Source organism: Cydia pomonella, chromosome 9, assembly GCF_033807575.1.
Source record: "Cydia pomonella isolate Wapato2018A chromosome 9, ilCydPomo1, whole genome shotgun sequence".
Taxonomy (NCBI): domain Eukaryota; kingdom Metazoa; phylum Arthropoda; class Insecta; order Lepidoptera; family Tortricidae; genus Cydia; species Cydia pomonella.
In genome coordinates this window covers 7,593,131-7,616,228 of record NC_084711.1, presented here as the reverse complement: position 1 = coordinate 7,616,228, position 23,098 = coordinate 7,593,131, and the positions used below count along the sequence as shown (strand labels likewise).

The following is a 23,098-nucleotide window of genomic DNA, read 5'->3' as shown; positions in this document are numbered from 1 at the left end:
AGACGTGTTCCTCTGGCTGCCGTTGTTTTCATCGGACGACGGTCCGTGCTACGCGACTACGTCCAGTTTTGTATGTTGCTACACCCAAGAAAACTCTTGTGTTCATCATCGCCTAACATGGACAATTGTCTAGTGGCCTAAGGGCGTTTACTTATGTGATGAGCATTGATATGATTTAAGCAGGTTTATCTATCTAGTATATTTGTATATCGCCGTACAAGACATAATTAATATAAGCCTTAATTGAACTTAGGTACTATGAAACTAGGTCGATGTCTCTAAGATTAACCCTATTTAGGTTTTTTTATTTATTTACTAATATATACAAATCTATGTTTCTGAATAATTTAAATTCTTCCGCCAAGTTTTTAAGCAGCATAATATTTATTTACCTTAGGAGGGGCCTTCGTAGGTGTTCAATCCTTGTAATTTTAGATAAATACTCAATCAAGTTATCAACAACCAAAAATATTTTATCAAGCTAATTGTAAAAGTTCAATATTTAAAATACAAAGATGTTTTTGAAACCAATTTGTGAGTTCAATAAAATGTAAAAAGTTGCTAAGTAACAAAGTATTTTGTGTATGTTGACAATGTTTGCTAAAATAGGTACAATTCAGTAAATGTGTCCCTGCATTTAACAAAACATATTCTTTGTTAGTGTATTTCATAAGTCATTTGCACATTAGATACAGTTGTTAATCAAACAAATTATTTTAACGAAGTATTTATCGAGTACCTAAATTATGAGGTATATTAGCTGTGATGCAAAAAACATAGGGGAACAGAAAACAGTAACTATGAATGCAAACAATCACTTCTGCGTATCATAAACACATCCGATAGTTATATTTCCAGCAATAAAGGAGACAGAGGGGTCATGGCACGTCAACGCGACGTTTGCGTTACGGGTAGCTGCCCTCGTAAATTTAATATGTCATCTCTTATATTAAAATGGTCGTTAAGCTAATAACGGCACCGCCTCCTCGCACGAGAGTGATAGGGTGATACCGTGACTCTCTTGCGGCAGTAAAAAAACGTGTTTTATGAAAATATTGAGGTATTACTAAGCGCGTATTACAGGTAAGCCACCCTGATTCTTTATAATAACAACTTTGTTAAACTGTTCTCCGATGTTACATAAAATTCTTGTTCTAATATCGCGCATGTAGGTAGTCGATAAGCAATCAATGCAACAACGGCAGAAGCACTGTCGACACGCCTTATGCATATGTAGGTGTTCGCCTCATGAAGTCGCACCTGCGCTGCTGTACAAATGAAAACACGCAAACTCCACCTCTGCGAGAATACTATCGCATCAACTTTGTAAACATTCGACGCCAAACATAAATACTAAGGGAAAGGCTCGTTTGTTTCTGACGACACTTTCAGAGCCAGACGGATATGTTTCACTTCGGAAGTTCATGAATTTGTTTTTCAGAGTTTTCAGCTAAATTGATTATATTTTACCTTCGTAGCTGCATACGTTCAACGAGAATGTATAACTTCAAACTTGTGAGCATAAGAAACTTTCATAACTCTAGCGATATAAAAAAAAATCCCTAGATTTTATTATTCGTTCGCTATACCCGTTACGTTTTATTGGACGTTTAACTAATGGTTTCCCAAAACAACGTGACAGGACTCGATGATTCATAGGCAAGTTTTTTTTATGGCAGATACGCCTCACACGATATATATAAATCTATTTTTTTTTGGAGCTCCATATTCATTAACACTTTCAAAACGAAGTGCTGCGTGGCATATAAGTAAATGCATTTTGCATTAAGCAATCCTCACGTCGCGTGAACGCTCCAGGGGAAGATCTTGGGTATTGCGTATATTTTTCTCCTCGATCGAGCATGAGGCAAACAAATGGTTTCCGTTTAGGAAATAACACTAAAAGTAGGCACATTTGAAACTGCCACTTAAATCTTGGGATCCTCGATCGCCATTTCTCTTAGTGTCTTAACTGGTGCGGGGCCGAGCGCACCCTTGTCGTTACTGCGCATTAAAGAATGTCCTACATACCTAAGCGGGGCTGATAGCCGTCGATAAGGATTACGCCTCACGACCTTTAACCCTTTAAATTAAGATGGAGATACGGCCGTTGTCACAAGCCAATCCGAGCTTAATTTTTGATTAAAAAAACTCACTTAAATGAAGCTTAACTTGTTCCGAGTGTTCCATTGTTAGGCCGGCCGCTGGATATGCGTGTTGGAGAGACACGTCTATCACGACTCAGCAGTCTCTCCCGCCATTGTGCCCCATCGAACAATCAATCACGGGTTCCTCTGCTCCGTGATTACCATAAACTTTCCGTTTTAGCACGACCCGGCTCGCTTCTAAGCTTTATCTATTCGACCATTTTTACGCTTTCTATATATTTAGAGTTTTTGTGACAGTCCCCTTTTTCTTGAAACTCACTATTGCTGCGGTTTAGCTAGTTAGACACTTTTTTCATAAAACTGATTGTAAAGTTTGATTTCTTGTAAAAGTTACATACTTTTGAACAACCGTTATATAGGTACTAAATAAGACTAAAATGATACAGAAATATTTGATTACCTTGAGAATAACGTTAATAAGATTATTGACGTTATTCTAGCCATCACTGATAAATATATTTAAGTAACGAGTTTCATAGTTACTTATTACGTAATTACAGAATATCTCTAACTATAGGTACTTATCGATTCCAACATAAGTCAACCTTTTATATACCACAAATATATTAGTCTGCAAAATATTTGGATACTCATATATATTTATTATGTACATTTGTTAAAGTTGGGCAGGGAATTGTCCCAGAGCATATCTGTATCATTAATAATAGAGGCGTTACGTTACCATGAATCCCCTGTCGGATTAGCAGTGTGCAATACCTTCCCGCTAATGAGATCCGAGAACCGCTTGCTTTATCCTGTACAATATAATTATCAAATAAATTAGTCCCAAAAATACGTTAATTTAATCCAAAAAATACATCGATGAATTGAAAGTTAGGGTTACATTATTGATCTGTATATATTCGAACCTTTTAAAAAAAAATTTACAAGTTCGATCCTAATCTCACGGCAGTCACTATTTGAACAACTGCCTAATTTCCTATGTACGTACAATATAAATTTAATGGTTATAAGGCAACCGGCACGCAATTTCCAAATGACGCGACCAACTCCAGTCGAACGCGAAGACGTAAATTATGGCTCAACAGGCCTTTCCTGCCGTTAACGATTGCGACTTAAATTCGAAGCGTGAAAGAAAATTAATTAATCACAGGTGGTGCACGGCATCGCGCACACGAACCTGCCATACCTATCCTATATATACGCTTAAACTTGCATACCCCGGGTGTAAAGGACGGCTGACATGGCTGGAACTTTTAACAATCGCGCACTACCCAAATGACTCAGTATTACGGTAGGTAACTGAATCGAACGGGAGCTCGCGACAAATTATTCAATCACCATAAAGTATTGTAAGAAGCCGCGCGTAATTGAAACGATGTCGCTGCGTAGCGAGACAATAAAGTAGCGAGAGTGTTGAGGGCGCGGGCGTCATCAATAAAGGCCATACGTTAGGGCAGGCCGGTTCATTACTGCGCTCGGCGTCTCCACATTCCCATTACGTGGGAGTTAGGAGACGCGAGCGGCGATAAATAGCGGGCAAGAAGCCCTGCTTTGTTTCTTGGTTCTTGCGCACAATTTCATTTACATTAGAGGTGCTGAGCGGAGACTCCTACGGGAGTCATATGAAAGTCGCGTACAGATTCATGCAAAACAAGTTACGAGCGGCGAGACCACGTGCTCCAGACCTTAATCTAGTCGGCACCGGCTGACAAGCGGTGCCGGCGGCGCCTGCTCTAACCTACTTAATTACTGCCAACTAATTGCTGCAGCTGATATGTACGTAGGTACCTACGGCATAAACTTCACCTTAGTGCGGGCTCCTGGAATATCACCTTCATTAAAATCTTACGTCACCTGCACATTATTTCAAGAGGCACACCAATGGAAAAAAAATCACTGTAATTTGAATCCAATCACCACTTGCACCAATATGTATCAATTAAGCATTGCTGCATTCACAAACGACTACCTTTTATTGGCTAATGCAGGTTCTGCAAGCGATCCCAGCAATTTTATTTGAATTGTCGAGGAATTCATTCCCGAGGCATTTCAATTGAATACATGAAAATACTTTTATATCTGCTAATACTTACACTAAATTTCATTACTTACTTACACATTTTAAACGAATAATCGGTGTAAAAGTATTGAATAGTCATACCGCATCGTTTTATCCTATTTTCATTCAACCAAGTTCCATTTTAAGTTTGATAAGAATTAGTTAAGCAACGAGTCTGCGGTAATCATGTTCACTTGTAAACGGCTAATACTGTCGAGTGGTTACAATTTTGTTTTCTGGTTACATAAGCTTTCACTTTAATTGCTTTCACTGGTTTTGGAAGTATGCCTCAATATTGAATCAGATTAAATTTCTAGTTTGGAATAAACGTTGTTTGATCGCTGCGCTAAATAATCTACCTAGGTAGGCTAGGCTATATTTACCTTTATTTTCTTTTTTCTCAATATGGATATACAAAAACTCATACAAAAACAATACAAACTACATATAAACACATAAAACACCTAACCTAGGGTACCGCCAGCAGTGGGACAGGGCCCGTACGCTGTATTGGAATCATACTTAAATTACGCAACATTACAATTTCCACTAAAGTGTTACATAGATTCAACACTTAACTAACTTACTAACTAATTAAAATTATAGTTGATTTATGAAGAATCTAAATTTATTTAAATAATTCCAAGTTTATTATTTTACACCAATAAATTGTAACAACAATATTTATGTGTCAAAAAAATATAACATTACTACATGCCTTCTATTTAACGCTCCGTAACTCCAAAAGCGCAAGTAAACGTAAGCGTAAGTAAGTACTTAATTATTAAATACTGCGGAATGGAGTATCGAGACAAACCATTGTGGTTTAACGATACTTTTTGATCAAATATTCTGTAATTGTGATTTATCTGTAATAAATAATAAATAATAATAATAATAATACAATGTATAAATAAATAAATCAGTGAGCGTCGGAGCAGGCCGAGGGCTCCGCGGCTCGCAGTGATTGCTATCGATTGCGATCGATGTCTCAGAATAGCCGCGGGTATTACACTTGCTCAGAATGTTGCAAGCCCCGTTCTACACCACCCTCCATATTTAATGCCTAACTAACATTTCTATGACGGCGAATCGCAAGGCAAGTATGCCACTGTAATTTGAAATTCAACATTAATGTGACACGAGCTAAATTTGTGATGTTGAAGCCGTAACTGATTGTCGGCTATTTGTTGAATATTTGAAGTGATTTTATTCAGTTTGTTTTTAAACCACTGGAAACTTCCACGCCTATCGTTGGGCGATTCGTAGAAAGTTTATGTATAATCCTTAAGTATAATATAATATAGTATAGGTACTAAGTACAAATTCTAGTGTAAGTACGTTATGACAAATCTCCATATTTGTTTGGAAATTATATATTTTTTTAATTTTAGACATAATTATTAAAGAAAAATACTTATAATTTATGAAATACCCCACAGTAAGCTTAAATAAGGCTTGTGTTGTGGCTACTAGACGACAAGAGCCATATTTAAAACAGATAAGATATTTTACATATTTTATGTAATAAATATTTACTTATATACATACATCCATAACTCAGGAACAAACATGTGATAAAACCCAAATTAATGCCCTTATTTACCAGGATTCGATCTCGCAACCTCCTGCTTGGTAGGTAGGGTCACTGCGAAACTAGGTTAGAAGGCCGTTAGAACAATCTGATATTCATTATAGGGATTGTATACTCGTAAGAATACTACATAATTATACAGGAAATACAACCATTATATGGCCAGCAGCGGGGAAGTTAGGGATAGTCGAGCCTCAGGTGTTATTAGTTGCAAACAGGAAACTAAAGTTATATACTCACGGTTTAACGCCACAACACCTACTCTCTTTACCATGAATCTAGTGATTATATTTTACATTAATTAAAATCTTTTGTAATAATTAGCGAAATAATACAAACTTGGACATTTTTTCTTGATTTTTTTCTATCGAGACAGGTTTATCATTTTAAGATTTGCCCTTAGTTAAAGGGTAAAAAATTTAATGTAAAAACTATAATTTTCTCGGTAGCCGTAGGCCCTCTTAACTGCGAGAAAAATACGGGTTGCGTCATAGTTTTTTTAACAGCAAAGTCTAGCTGATGAAGGGCGTAGGCACTTTATACTTTTGTTTGGTTTTAAGTTTGTGACCCGTTAGCCAAATACTTATAATGTGTAGATTAAGTTATATGAATAAAGAGGAGAAGTGGAATTCATTGCAAAAGAAAAAGTTATACTAGTAAAAAAAAGTTTTTATGAAAGCTCAGACAAAATAAAATTGAAATAGCATTTAAACTGTATTTTAGACGACTTCAAAAAATAAAAGAGGTTCTCAAATCAAAACTGCCGTATTTTTTTTGTATGTTTGGGTATGTAAATGTAATCTCTCGTAACTCTTTCCTGATCCGATTTGGATTTTTTTGTTAAAAAGTGTAAAACAAACAAATAATAAAAAATAAATAAATATTATAGGGATATTCTTACACAAATTGACTAAGTCCCACGGTAAGCTCAAGAAGGCTTTTGTTGTAGGTACTCAGACAACGATATACAGGTTGTTATCGTTAAGTGTAACCGGGCGATAATTCCGTAAATATAACATTTATTTTTTAAGGAAGTACATTTTTTGTTTAAACTAGTCTTTCAACGAACGGCGTACTAAATGTATGGGAGGGTTTGAAGTTAAATGTTTGGGATATTACTGGTGTACTAAAAAAAAGTTATTATTGCAATTTTACTCATTGGGTAACGCACTTTCGATATTAGTTTGAAGTTTTCTAATAAGTATCTGTTATATTAACAGAATAATCGCCTGGCTACACTTAACGATTACACCCTGTATATAATATACAAATACTTAAATACATAGAAAACATCCGTGATACAGGAACAAATATTTGTGTTCATTACACAAATACATGCCCTTACCGGGATTCGAACCCAGGATCATCGGATTCATAGGCAGGGTCACTACCCACTAGGCCAGGTCGGTATGTCGGTCATAATTCGACATTAGTCCAGTTTTTGTCAACATCCAGTTCTGATGATGGGATCCATGATGATTGCTCATAGAACTCCTCAAATTTGATAGATTCAGATCCAGACCTTGAAATTTGAAACGTTCTCGAAGCGCGAAACCTTTTAGGGACATGACTTTTGGTCAGACAGGGACGAGTCCTGCAGAAAACTTCGTCACTCCTAACAAAAACATAAAACTCTTCTTCTTCTTCCTCGCGTTGTCCCGGCATTTTGCCACGGCTCATGGGAACCCGAAGTCCGCTTGACAACTTATCCCGAGAATTGGCGAAGGCACTAGTTTTTACGAAAGCGACTGCCATCTGACCTTTCAACCCAGAGGGTAAACTAGGCCTTATTGGGATTAGTCCGGTTTCCTCACGATGTTTTCCTTCATCGAAAAGCGACTGGTGAATATCAAATTATATTTCGCAAGTACATAAGTTCCGAAAAACTCATTGGTATGAGCTGGGGATTGAACCCGCGACCTCCGTATTGCAAGTCGCACGCCCTTACCGATAGGCCACCAGCACTTCTACAAAAAAAAAAACTAAAAATATAAATAAATAGTCGTAAATCAATATACTGAAATCAACCGGCATCTTGCATCTTGTGCATGTAACTGCGTCGAAATATCGGAAGCTCATAAACAATATAAAATGTAATCACAGTTCATATCCCGGTCGACTTAAGTCTAGTGAAACTAACCGTGAATCATTCAAAACTGTTAAATAATAATAGTTATATTACCGGCCAATAATACAATTAGTGGATAGCTTTCTTTATTTCTTATGGAACCACACCATGATCGTATTTCGGTTCGACAATTTGTTAACGCTTTAAGATTTGACATACGTTTGGTTTGGTAGTCGGTTTTCTTATAAATTTCATATTATTTAACGCAATATACTGATAACTGTACTTATATAAGAGAAAGGCTTAGAGCGGGTAAAGTACCTGAGAAGGTCTAAAAAATTTAGTTTTTATTTGACTTTACGAAAGAATTTTATTCCACTTTACAGAAGAATTATCGAACTATAAATATAAGATGAAAGAACTGTGACATTTGAACCAATTGAACCTAATAAGGCATTGTAAGAACCTAAGAAGATAAATACTTGCCAAAACTCTCTTTGTCCTACTCCATAACCTAAAACGGGTAAATCGCGATAAAGGAAGAGAATTAAATCAAAAAACTAATTTTAAGATTTTTGTTGTAATTATATTTATACAATCTTTAAAATAATCTTTAATATATTTATACAAATAAAACATTTTTCATTTTTTTTTCAATCTTAAAATATATAAGATCAGTTCTAAGTAATGTGTTTCCATTGTTGTCTTATCTATTCATCATTCCATAAGATTATATTATTGATTTTGAGCACAAACTGTGAAAGTTATGTATACATCATAATTTCATGGAAGTGTGACGTTCAGAATAACAGTTGCGCAGTCTGGGCTATTAAAATCGCTGCCTAGATAGCTTAGGTTTAACTCAACCTTCTTTAATTTACCCGAAACGCTACACCTCAGAGCATATTTTTAGTTAAAGAATAATAAAATCAAAAATTTTAATAAAGAAGAATGCCTGAACTGTTGCTATTTTGTTGTTAAATAGATATGGCCATCGCCTGAAAACACGTGTAAATTCAATCGCCTGAAAACACATGTAAATTCAATTATTTAGTGCGATGGCCAAGTCTCAATATATTTATATAAAACATTAACGAATTTTAATATTGATATGCGTCACTATAAGATGCTGTTAATTATTACGTAACAACTTAATGCTTCGAGTACGGAGATTCCAGACACAATTGATTTTCAATTCTTATGGACCACGATCGTGGTCTTAGAGACTGGACGTATTAAGACAGAAAGTCGCTAAGGTAGAGACTGAATAAATTAATAACCGACTAGGTATTACATGGATCTCACAACTTTTTACCGCAGAACAACTGAGTTGCGAGACTTGGTTCATACACCAAACACTACTTATATTCCAAATTTGAAGCTTCTAGGTCTGCTAGAAGTGCCTTAGAATTTTGATGATCGGCGAGTCAGTGAGTGACAAAATTAAGAAATTAAGAAATTTGACCCGTTATAAATCTTAAAATACTGGTTCAAATTGAATGAAATTTGAAATATACCGTGTCTTTACAATGCCTGCATGGTTACTGAAAATTCAGTCTTCTAGTTTTATCCACAACGAAGTTACAGGGGGTCGAAAATGGTCTGAATTGCTTCGAGAAAAGGATGGTACGGCCGTGCTTTTTTGCTCGACTTGGTGGGGGCACTGCCGTGCCCCCAGATAATAATAAGTATAACTTCGCAATAATAGAACGCCCACCCTCTTTAGATGGGGTACCCGCTTTAGGCTCCTCTTCCCTCACCGCTAATATAATATTATGAATAACAGACTAAAGATTTCGAATTAATATTCCCAAACAAGCTTAAAAATACGAATCTAATATATTTTACCACTCAAAAAGTTTAAGGTCACCTGAGCGCGTAAAATCTGCTTATCGTATTTTAAATTTATTTTTAACGTTTCCATATAAAACGTCTTCAATATAAGACTGGCTGGAGGGCTATCAGCGAAGCATTGCAGGTAACGTTACCGCTTATCGGCGCCGAGCGCCGATCGCTTATATCTGATTTGAATTTCGCATTACAGCCCATCGGGCCCCCGTCCCCACTCCGTAAACACAGAGTTGAGAGCTGAAATTCACGACTCGCGCTTGTCTTATTTTATCCGACAACGGTTAAGTAAATATGGAAAGAGCTCCTGGGGTGCGGCTGACTATTTCATTATCTGTGCTGTGACCTGTTGAGCGCGAGATTTGTGAGTCATCTTTTACGTAATCTTGCCTGGAGCTTAAATGTACCTACAAGCCCTATTTCTCGTCGACTTCTAGGAAATAATTAAGCTATATATATTTATTTAAGAAACAAACAGTCTTTTACAAAATTGTAGATATGTATATTTATTTAAGAAACAAACAGTCTGTTACAAAAAGAGTTAATACATAATGTTTCAAGCTTAGACATACAGTTTTTCATAAATGTATTCGAATTTTACAATGAAAAACAGCGAGTGATATTAGCTGCTGTACAGCAGCAACACTCAAACATAGCATTATATTTAAATATCTTTTAATTTTATTGTAATATTTATAGCCAAGTCCAGTACACGCAATCGCTGTAACCAAAATCGACCACTTCATCATATCACATAATCACGTAGGTATTTAAATAAATGTATGCTATTATTCTTAATTTTACTTATTTATTTTATTTTATTTTATTTTATTTATTTAAGGTTTACCAACAGATACAACACTACAAAAAATACAGATAAAAACCCAAAAATACATGAGTAAGTGTCTATCCAATAATAGGTAAACACAACATGCGTTAATACTAATCAATCAATTAAGACCTAAAGTATAATGTAATATAACTTACTTATCGTTAAATTTAGTACTTCGTTTACATGCAGCTAGCATTTTTATACTATAGCATTTTTATACAAATAATTCTTATAACTACTCTGATAACTACTGTTATAACTACTGTTTAATATAATACACGTAAACAATCCAAAGTTATTTTGTAATTTGGCTTAAGATGTTTATTTGTTTTCCCATCGCTGAAATCACTGTTCATTTTAATAATAACTTCAGTCATATTCTTTACAAATACTTGGCGTTTTTTAAGTTCTCTATAAATGATCGACGATATTTAGTATTTTTATCGAGTATTTGGGAAAACCCTGGCTGTTCCCGGTTCCCACGCTCGGGCTTCCGTTTAGCGGCAATCAGGGCGCGCCTGCGACGCGCTCTGTCAATACGAAGGCGAGAGGTTTCCTTGATAAACTTATCTAGCGCCCTCTCCTCCCCGGTGCTCCTCGGCCCCGCACCTCCCCCCGTCGACTGCGTTTATCTCACGTATGTTCCGTACGCTTCGCCCGCAGCACATTACTCTCCCCGAATGTGACGCTAGCTCCTTGACTTACCAGTGCGTCAAGTCTATGTAACAATCAAAAACTTTGAACTTTATTATTTTAGTCGACAACAAATAAAATTTCAAATCACATGTTTCAGTTTATTAGGACAAGCTAGAGTATTCACTTAAATGTATACTCAGAAGTTATCAAATGTCACTTTAACGTGTACCAATTCATATTCGTTTAAGAATGGCCATAATATTTTATCCTTTTATAAAAGTTGTCTATTTGGCTGGTTGCCCGAGGACCGCCGCAAGAATTTCAAAGGAAACAGAAATTTTAGTAAAGAAAACAAACACGAAATCTTATAAAATGCATTTAACGTCAACACACATGCCGACTGGTTCGGTGAGCTTGTACCCAAGTCGCTGAAGTTGCTTTATTCTAAAAGTTCTTACTTTGCGCTACACTAGGTACTTAGATATCTGATGTAACGTTCACAGCCACAGGAATTTGTTCCATCAGTAGTACACGGCTTAACCCTAGGTACCTACGGTACTGCAAAGCACACGACGCAATGGATCTAACTAGTAGCATAACTTGGTCTTACCCCTATGCACATTGTAGCATTTTGCGACATCTCCTTCGATCACTTAACTGTCAGCGCCAGCTACACGCTTCGAGCAAAGCCAATAACCCGGTTTTTCCCGTTTGTAGTTAAAAGAGCCTGCGGTCAGAGAGCCCGCATAGCGGGTCGCTGAGAGTGAATCTCAGTGTCTTTTGTTGCAAAGGTCCCCGTTAGGAGCAGGGTCGGCAATAACTCATCGGTCCCCGCAATATACAGCCAATACGCGAATTAATAAAATTCGACTCCGTCCTGGATCTACTTAAACACACCCCAGGGCTTTTTATTCGCAAAACTCCTGAGTATTTTATTTCGCCGTTTTTATTTCGGCGCTTTTTTATGTCAATGGTAGGTCCATAAAGGTGAATGAAAAAAACATCAACCGGGGCCAGATTGCTTCTGCAAGCTCTCACGTAATCCCTTAATGCTAACGAAACAAGTCGAAAAATGCTGCCCTATTGTGCTGGTATTTACTCAAATTGACGTATGTAATGACGTTCACAATAAGGTAGGCCAAATCATTCGCAGCCAACCTTATTGACATCACTGTTTTACCTTAAAAGGCTTTCAACCAAAACCAATCGAGCGAAAATTTAATGACTGCTTTCAGATTCGTATTAATTCACCTTCATACGCGAATGTTCAGTGAGTGTGGTGGAGCATAAAGCGCGGCGTTTTCCTGCGAAACAATTAAATTTCTCATACATCGTTGGGATTAGTAGCGCGGAGTTTCTGGGCGAAAGATCCTGGTTGGGCGCATTAAGCTAGGGCGCGTCGGAGCGGATCTTAAGTCCGCTCGGTTAAACCGACATCTTCGCGTCAGCATCGGCAGCGTCGAGGACTACTCGATCCGTGTCGGATCGATACGTCGCCTAGCGGGGGCTAAATACAATTTACCTTTGTTATTTTTCGTGTCATTTAACTGCGTCGCGATCTCGGAACGCTTGATCGGGATTGCGAACTCCAATGCGAATTGTTTGTGAGCTTTTGTTTCTCGCTCGCCCGCCAGCGACGCGACATCAATTAACGTCGGATCCCCGTCTGAATTTTCTTCGTTGCTATACTGGTGAATTGTAGATAGATTTAAAATTAAATCATTTTCCGCTGAATAATACTGCATACCTGCGGGAGCTCCGTTGTGTCACTGGGCTCAAATTATCCAGGTTTAACTTCGGTCCCGAGGTCACGAAACAAAGTAGGGTCGTTAAATTTTAACAAATCTCAAAAGTCGTGTTGTCTTAGTTTTAAAGTGGAGTGGCATTTATCTGGCATGTCCCCTAGGTTGCGTGTTGGGGAACAAATGGAGGGTGGGCCCGGCGCTGGCGGCCGCCACTGGCGTAGGCGCCGGTTCATTTGTAAAGCTTTATCGGACCTGACAAATGGCGACACTTACTATTTTTATGTCGCGGACGATCGAAGAATACCGTTCATGTTGCGGAACGATTTAGCTCTGTTTCGTATTGTTCAACTTTTTTTATGTGGCAATGCAGGATAATACATAATTAAGAGCCCTTAATCCTTGGAGCGTTCTCCGATTTCACGAAATAACGCTCGATAGATGGCGTTGGCGCTCGGTACGCGAGCGCCGGCAACGCGACGCGCGTTTCAATGCAGACTAGAATAATCTTGATAGTTTTCAATATAATTTCAAGCAACATTAATTTTAGTGTCATATGATATCATATGGGCACTCTTTATTTTATTGTATATGCACAGTAGTTTTTTTTTTTATGTACACTACTACTAAGTGTACAGACTACAGAGTGTACTATAACCCTTGCTCTTTATTCTGTCTCTTTCACACCAATGGAAAATGAAGAAGTTACTAAATGACTGCAGGTATAAATAAAGTATATTAGTGCGATAGAGAGACAGATAGTGTTTCGTTGTCGTATCGTAAACGATTGGCATGTTGGCCACACACTTGCTTAGTGCCTAGCCAAAATACCAATCGTTTGCGTATATTAGTGCGATAGAGAGAGAGTAGTGTTTCGTTGTCGTATCGTAAACGATTGGCATGTTGGCTACGCACCCATGATACCTAGCCAAGAAGCCAATCGATTGCGCATATTAGTGCGATAGAGAGACAGATAGTGTTTCCTTGTCGTATCGTAAACGTTTGGCATGTTGGCTACGCACCCATGCTGCCCAGCCAAGATGCCAATCGTTTGTGCATATTAGTACGAGAGAGAGACAGATAGTGTTTCGTTGTCGTATCGATTGGCATGGTGGCTACGCACCCATGCTGCGTAGTCAAGATGCCAATCGTTTGCGCACATTAGTGCTATAGAGTTTCAGTGTTATTTGAAATCACGTTAGGGTTTGTATTATTATTTTTGACCCGAATGAAGTCCATCCAGGTTCTTATGATGGAGTCACCAGAACTCCTAATCTACTCGTTATAATTCCATCGTGCTTGGGCTCAAAAGATTTGCCCTGACGAACACCATCGATCTAGATGAGGTCCAGGGTCTCATGACGGAGTCAGGAGTTGGTCACCAGAACTCCCCAGAACTCCTAATCTACTCATCATAACTCCATCGAGTTTGGGCTCAATAGATTTACCCTGATGAGCACCATCAATCTAGATGAAGTCCAGGGTCTCATGATGGAGTCACTAGAACTCCTAATCTACTCATTATAATCCATCGTATTCGAGCTCAATAAATTTGCCCTGACGAGTACCATCGATCTAAATGAAGTCCAGGGTCTCATGATGGAGTCAGGAGTTGGTCACCAGAACTCCTAACCTACTCATTATAATTCCATCGTGTTTGGGCTCAAAAGATTTGCCCTGACGAGTACCATCGATCTAGATGAAGTCCAGGGTCTCATGATGGAGTCAGGAGTTGGTCACCATAATTCCTAATCTACTCATCATAACTCCATCGTGTTTGGGCTCAATAGATTTGCCCTCACGAGCACCATCAATCTAGATGATGTTCAGGGTCTCATGATGGAGTCAGGAGTTGGTCACTAGAACTCCTAATCTACTCATTATAATTCCATCGTGTTTGGGCTCAAAAGATTTGCCCTGACGAGTACCATCGATCTAGATGAAGTCCAGGGTCTCATGATGGAGTCAGGAGTTGGTCACCAGAACTCCTAATCTACTCATTATAATTCCATCGTGTTTGGGCTCAAAAGATTTGCCCTGACGAGTACCATCGATCTAGATGAAGTCCAGGGTCTCATGATGGAGTCAGGAGTTGGTCACCATAATTCCTAATCTACTCATCATAACTCCATCGTGTTTGGGCTCAATAGATTTGCCCTCACGAGCACCATCAATCTAGATGATGTTCAGGGTCTCATGATGGAGTCAGGAGTTGGTCACTAGAACTCCTAATTTACTCATTATAATTCCATCGTGTTTGGGCTCAAAAGATTTGCCCTGACGAGTAACATCGATCTAGATGAAGTCCAGGGTCGCATGATGGAGTCAGGAGTTGGTCACCATAATTCCTAATCTACTCATCATAACTCCATCGTGTTTGGGCTCAATAGATTTGCCCTCACGAGCACCATGAATCTAGATGATGTTCAGGGTCTCATGATGGAGTCAGGAGTTGGTCACTAGAACTCCTAATCTACTCATTATAATTCCATCGTGTTTGGGCTCAAAAGATTTGCCCTGACGAGTACCATCGATCTAGATGAAGTCCAGGGTCTCATGATGGAGTCAGGAGTTGGTCACCAGAACTCGTAATCTATTTATCATAACTCCATCGTGTTTGGGCTCAATAGATTTACTCCGACAAGCACCATCAAATTACGAGTTCTGGTGACCAACTACTGAGTCCATCATGAGACCCTCGACTTAATCTAGATCGATGGTGCTCGTCAGGGCAAATCTTTTGAGCCCAAACACGTTGGAATTATAATGAGTAGATTAGGAGTTCTAGTGACCAACTCCTGACTCCATCATGAGACCCTGGACTTTATCTAGATTGATGATGCTCGTCAGGGCAAATCTATTGAGCCCAAACACGATGAGGTTATGATGAGTAGTTTAGGAGTTCTGGTGACCAACTCCTGACTCCATCATGAGACCCTGGACCTCATCTAGATCGATGGTGTTCATCAGGGCAAATCTATTGAGCCCAAACACGATGGAGTTATGATGAGTAGATTAGGAGTTCTGGTGACCAACTCCTGACTCCATCATGAGACCCTGGACCTCATCTAGATCGATGGTGCTCATCAGGGCAAATCTTTTGAGCCCAAACACGTTGGAATTATAATGAGTAGATTAGGAGTTCTAGTAACCAACTCCTGACTCCATCATGAGACCCTGGACTTTATCTAGATTGATGATGCTCGTCAGGGCAAATCTATTGAGCCCGAACACGATGAGGTTATGATGAGTAGATTAGGAGTTCTGGTGACCAACTCCTGACTCCATCATGAGACCCTGGGCCTCATCTAGATCGATGGTGTTCATCAGGGCAAATCTATTGAGCCCAAACACGATGGAGTTATGATGAGTAGATTAGGAGTTCTGGTAACCAGCTCCTGACTCCATCATGAGACCCTGGACCTCATCTAGATTGATGGTGCTCGTCAGGGCAACTCTATTGAACCCAAACACGATGGAGTTATGATGAGTAGATTAGGAGTTCTGGTGACCAGCTCCTGACTCCATCATGAGACCCTGGACCTCAACTAGATTGAAGGTGCTCGTCAGGGCAACTCTATTGAGCCCAAACACGATGGAGTTATGATGAGTAGAGTAGGAGTTCTGGTGACCAACTCCTGACTCCATCATGAGACCCTGGACCTCATCTAGATCGATGGTGCTCATCAGGGCAAATCTTTTGAGCCCAAACACGTTGGAATTATAATGAGTAGATTAGGAGTTCTAGTGACCAACTCCTGACTCCATCATGAGACCCTGGACTTTATCTAGATTGATGATGCTCGTCAGGGCAAATCTATTGAGCCCGAACACGATGAGGTTATGATGAGTAGTTTAGGAGTTCTGGTGACCAACTCCTGACTCCATCATGAGACCCTGGGCCTCATCTAGATCGATGGTGTTCATCAGGGCAAATCTATTGAGCCCAAACACGATGGAGTTATGATGAGTAGATTAGGAGTTCTGGTGACCAGCTCCTGACTCCATCATGAGACCCTGGACCTCATCTAGATTGATGGTGCTCGTCAGGGCAACTCTATTGAACCCAAACACGATGGAGTTATGATGAGTAGATTAGGAGTTCTGGTGACCAGCTCCTGACTCCATCATGAGACCCTGGACCTCATCTAGATTGAAGGTGCTCATCAGGGCAACTCTGTTGAGCCCAAACACGATGGAATTATAATGAGTAGATTAGGAGTTCTAGTGACCAACTCCTGACTCCATCATGAGACCCTGGACCTCATCTAGATCGATGGTGTTCGTCAGGGCAAATCTTTTGAGCCCAAACATGATGGGATTATAATTAGTAGATTAGGAGTTCTGGTGACCAACTCCTGACTCCATCATGAGAACTTGGACTTCATCCGGGTCAAAAAATAATAATGCAAACCCTAACGTAATTTCAAGTGAAAATGCGTTTTTCAGAAAATCGCAGCCAAATAACACTAGACCTTACTCATAGTGTTGTGTTCCTGCCGGTGAGTAAGGTTGCCAGAGCTCAACGAGGGGCGGGAGTGGATTAGGGTCGGCAACGCGCATGTAACTCCTCTGGAGTTGCAGGCGTACATATGCGGGCCGTATGCTTGGTTGCCACCGACTTAGTATTTAAAAAAAAGTAACACTGAAAATCCATCAATAAGCGAGTCTGTTAGGCATACTGTAAAAAATGAACTTTTATTAAGATTTTCTAATCGCAGTATATAGCACTTCTCGGAACTCCGTAGCTGATTACGATCGCAACGAATGCCTGACAATCGAGCACAGGTCCGTCCTCTAAGCGCGCTCCGCGCGGACTGAGAGCGGGGCGTCGCTGCTGCGTGATTTATACGTGTTTTAAAAAATATATAAATTTACGGCAATGTAGGTCCCATAGTTACGATTTTTTTTTTATAGGTTAACATAAAGTTACAGTTTGCTATAATATTATTTTTAAAGCAAAATATGCGTACAATTTGCGGAAATAAAATATAATAAAACCCTGTTTTCGCCAAAAAAATGAAGAAAACTCGGAAGGTATTTTATCAGTTTTTTCAAATGAATCTTCGATTGTTAATCATTCCAGCCCCTCGTACGAGATATGTTGAATCAAATTGTAGTCATTCATGTACCAAATGATTCTTGTTTATAGCAAAATTGAGAACCGAAACACCACATCTCACTGCAAAATTTGGAAAAGACTCCCAAAAAACCTCATTAAAAAAGAGGTTTAAAAGAGAAAATGAAAATTTGAACTGTTGGAGCCCCTAGTTTAGGAAACGATTATTTAAGTACGTTATCACTTTTTGAATAAATACTAATAGTTACGTCGTAATCTTGAATGAAAAAGGAAGCATTTTACAAAATACGCTCGTCTGTAGGAATAAGGACTCTTAAGTAATAGGTACAACTCCCGAAAGCCATCACGAATGTCTAAAAGTAGTTTATGTGACTGCTATAAAATTAATAAAAATGCCTAAGTATGTAAATTTATATACACTATTTTGTCTACACACATTTATTATGCACTCTTTATGATGTATTCACGAACCACGTATTACAGCCGGCATTGGGGTATCGTTGTTCTCTATTGGCACTCGCGGATATGAGGTGACGTCTCCAAAATATCTTTATCGCTCATTTTATACGAAAGTTTTGTTATAGTTAGTTTAAAAACAACAAAATCAATTAATTTTATACTTACAAACTATTAAAAAGATACAACTGTACGTCAAATGTCGGTAAATGAAACCTTTTTTCAGGCATGTCACGCAACAGTAGTTTTTTTTATTCATAGCTAAACTGGACTCGGGGGCCAATTACCATATCGTTCGATACCAACGAGCATGCGAGATTTGTCAAAATTGTTTTCAATTGACATTTCATTTCAAATAAAACGTCATCTCGAGTGATATTAGAATAGAGGTCAAATCGAATTGCGTTTTTAGGGTTCCGTAGCCAAATGGCAAAAAACGGAACCCTTATAGATTCGTCATGTCCGTCTGTCTGTCCGATTCTGTCACAGCCACTTTTTTCCGAAACTATAAGAGCTGTACTGTTCAAACTTAGTAAGTGGATGTATTCTATGAACCGCATTAAGATTTTCACACAAAAATAGAAAAAAAACAATAAATTTTGGGGGTTCCCCATACTTAGAACTGAAACTCAAAAAACCTTTTTTTAATCAAACCCATACGTGTGGGGTATCTATGGATAGGTCTTTCAAAATGATATTGAGGTTTCTAATAACATTTTTTTCTAAAATGAATAGTTTGCGCGAGAGACACTTCCAAAGTTGTAAAATGTGTGTCCCCCCCCCCCCCCCCCCCGTAACTTCTAAAATAACAGAATGAAAAATCTAAAAAAATATATGATATACATTGCCATGTAAACTTCCACCGAAAATTGGTTTGAACGAGATCTAGTAGGTAGTTTTTTTTTAATACGTCATGAAATTTAAAAAAAAAATTTTTTTTCATCATACCCATACGTGTGGGGTATCTATGGATAGGTCTTCAAAAATGATATTAAGGTTTCTAATATCATTTTTTTCTAAACTGAATAGTTTGCGCGAGAGAACCTTCCAAAGTGAAAAAAAGTGTGTCCCCCCCCCCCTGTAACTTCTAAAATAACAGAATGAAAAATCTAAAAAAAATATATGATATACATTACCATGCAAACTTCCACCTAAAATTGGTTTGAACGAGATCTAGTGAGTAGTTTTTTTTTTAAACCGTCATAAAATTTTAAAACATTTTTTATATCAAACATATACGTGTGGGGTATCTATGGATAGGTCTTCAAAAATGATATTTAGGTTCCTAATATCATTTTTTTCTAAACTGAATAGTTTGCGCGAGAGACTATTCCAAAGTGGTAAAATGTGTGTCCAAAGTGGTAAAATGTTGAACAAGATCTAATAAGAAGATTTTTTTTTAATACGTCTTAAATTGTACGGAACCCTTCATGCGCGAGTCCGACTCGCACTTGGCCGCTTTTTTTACAGAGACGTTCGAAATTTTAATGTTATTACGAAATCGATTTTGATATAATAATGAAGCAATAATAACATGTTCACAGATACGAACGTACGAACCAGCCTAATTCTGGCCATTATTTGTGGATTTTGAAAGCATCATAGAGGGTTTCTGATATGTAATCTCTAATAAATAAAATAAATGTGTGTAGATAAAAACTTTTAAGATCTCATTGCGGTATGTAATATGTACGCGTTTTATTACTTGAAGCCAAGGTTGTTACAAACTTTAATTTTACGTTTTGATTAATCAGCTTAATCTAGGCATAAAACTTGATGGAAAGACACTCGTCGCGGCGGGCGGCGCACTCACTTCACCGCGTTAATGCAAGAGCACGTAGTTCCATGTCGGCGCAGAAAGTTGTGCAAAGTGCACAAAGTGTACGAACGCCGTAGCAAAGCCTTCATTTGTCGACTCGTGACGTCCGCGTGACAAATGTGGACGCGACTTACCTACACCGCCTCTGCCCTAGTTGCATCTACACACATAGTCGACCGCGATTATGAACCGCTATGAAAAATTAAACTGAAAACTTTTTACTTCTCTGTCAAGCGTTGTACGATAACTATTCATCAAGTAGAAACTCGCGTTTGAATGGAACGTAACTTCGGAATAGGATCGGGGGAGAGTTAAGTAAGTGATTTATCCTACTGGCTTTAACATTATTTAAGCCTATGTACTTTTCTGTAACGATGCTACTTGGTAGCGAAAATTCTATTGCTAAAGGTTTGGGTTAGCGTAGATTGGGTAATTTATACTTGCCTCCTGCCCTCCACCTCGGGAGGGGGAGATACAAGCACTGCAGAGAGTTATCGTGTTCGTTAAAATTACTAAATAGATCGATTAAGCGTTGAATTTAATTATTTCGTAGATATTAAATTGTAGTTTACTACAAAGCTGCACACCATAGCTATTTATGTTTATATAACAATGACGAACTATAAAATGTTTAATTTTCTTTAAAGTAATATACCTAACTAACAAAAAAATATAAATGTTCAATATTTACTATTTACAAATAAATAAATAAATATTATAGGACATTATTACAAAAATTCGATTAAATCTTTTCTAATATTCGTAATTAGTACCTATTACTTTTTTTAAATTTAAACACCGATTTGTTGAATCAGAACAAGCTTTTACATGATTTTTAACAATTCCATAAAATTGGTCGTAGTGTATAATTCATTAATAAGCACTTAATGATAAGCTCCTTGACTTGATAAAGCAAATTAAAATTCAATTTGTGAGTCGAACCGTGAAGCATAACGGATTGTCGACCGGCTTCGTCGCCCCTTTTCTTCCATAATTCTACGATCTCCCGCTCCAAGGAAACATTTTCGCTATTCTGTATAGTCAATTGTTAAGCGGCCTAGCCTCCGTCTTAAAGCAATTAATGACTTTCCTCTTAGCGTTAAAATTTATAAATTATACTTGTTTCAGGTGGAATGCAAGAAAGCACAACCAAAAGAAGTTATGCTACCAGCGAATCTGGCAAAGACGAGAGCCGCCGGTCGCGGCGCGTACGGTGAGTTGCTAGGCAGTGCTGCGGTGGCCGGTGCCAGCGGAATCCGGTACGCTCCTTACCCTCTCCCAGCGCCCGCCCAGCTGCTGGTGGCGGGCGCAGGCGCGGGCGGCGGAGGTTCTGCGCACGCGGCCGCCTATCGCCGCGCGCTCGCTGCTCTCCGCCCTGCCCCGCGGCCTCCGCGTCCTGCGCTCGCGCCGCTCGCTCTCCCTCCCCTGACGTACTCCGTCTCTGAACTGCTGGGTGCCCATGCGCTCGACATCCCGGCGCTCTACTCCCCTCTGACTCACGCAACCTTGCCCGCCGCTCTGCCCCTCTGATCCGCAATCCTTTTCCAGCAACATCCGCACCATCCTTTTTGAAACTCCCGGGGAATTATTTTTCACATCGATGATTTCACTCCGCTTGATTTCTCCTTTGCGGCGAACTTCCTATGTATTCCTAGTATATATTACATTCCTATGACTTTCTTTCCAACCGACAAAGTTTATAATTCTAAGGAAACTGATAATATCTTAAAGTGTCTTATTTTAGTAATGCCATTAGAAAATCAGTTAGTTAGCAGATGTTCGAATTGTGTACTAATCAGAATTTAGAAGAGTCATTACATAGAAAGGAGTTCGGATATTCAATTAATACAAAATAATATTATCATCTTGCTAAATATAAAGTAGAAACAGCAGGATTAATTTTAAATTTAGGGAGATAGAGAGCAATATTTTTCCACCAGGTAGTAGGTGCTTAATTCGATTTGATTTACATATAGATTTTACAAATACTAAGCCTGGTATTTTTACATTTTTATGTAGATTTTAATATTATATACATTTTGGAGAGAGCCTTTTGGTTCGACCAGCTTGCCATACCACATGTCCATCCATATTAACTTACCTTCTAGCCACAGAATCTAGTCGCGCCAGTAATTACGGATACTTGGTGAAGTCACATACAAACCATATTTTCCTAACTGATATTATTATTATTTAGCTTTTTACTATTATAAATAGCTTTACAGTTTGATGTCGGCTTTTGAAAAATATGTATGAGTGGAAACAAGAGGTATTATAAGTGAATGTTATGCGTTTTGTGCTATCTCTTAGACGAATAGGAACTATATGTTCTTTTCTAACTTGTGACATAATAATGATATGATTTTCAAACTTAGTACACGTACTAAAAAGCATCTTTGTGTGTATTTACCTATATAGTCACTTAATTTTAGATAAATATTGAATACCATAGATGTTCACTATTTAGTATTCTTATTATTTATTATATGCTATATACCAATTTATGATTAAACAGATGTTCATCATTTGTTTGATTTAGTTGTGTAGATTTTTTCATCATTTCTATTTATAAAACAGTAAAGTTATAATGATACACTGGATTTTGTATTATGATCGTAGCTTTTGTTAACTAATAGAATTAATTGTATTAACGTTTAAAGTAGGTAATCGGTAGTCTAGTTTAATAAATATCATTTCCAAAATATTTGAAAGCGTCTGTTTGTTTAACATGTTTAGCGTTAGACTAACAATGTGTAGATTAGATTAACATGTTAAATTAGCTACGTATTATTATCATTGATGACATAACTAACATACCCCCTGAGTCACCGA

General features: G+C 38.2%; 1 protein-coding gene across 5 annotated transcripts in view; it reads left to right on the top strand.

Annotated features, from left to right (window-relative positions):
• The window catches only part of LOC133521255 (RNA-binding protein Musashi homolog Rbp6), a 669,256-nt gene that overhangs the window by 620,273 nt on the left and 25,885 nt on the right, over positions 1 to 23,098 (top strand). For all 5 annotated transcript variants that reach the window (XM_061856115.1, XM_061856113.1, XM_061856114.1 and 2 more), the window contains exon 9: positions 21,395 to 21,479. In XM_061856115.1, the coding sequence (XP_061712099.1) occupies positions 21,395 to 21,479 (85 nt within the window). The remainder of the gene's footprint in view (positions 1 to 21,394; positions 21,480 to 23,098) is intronic.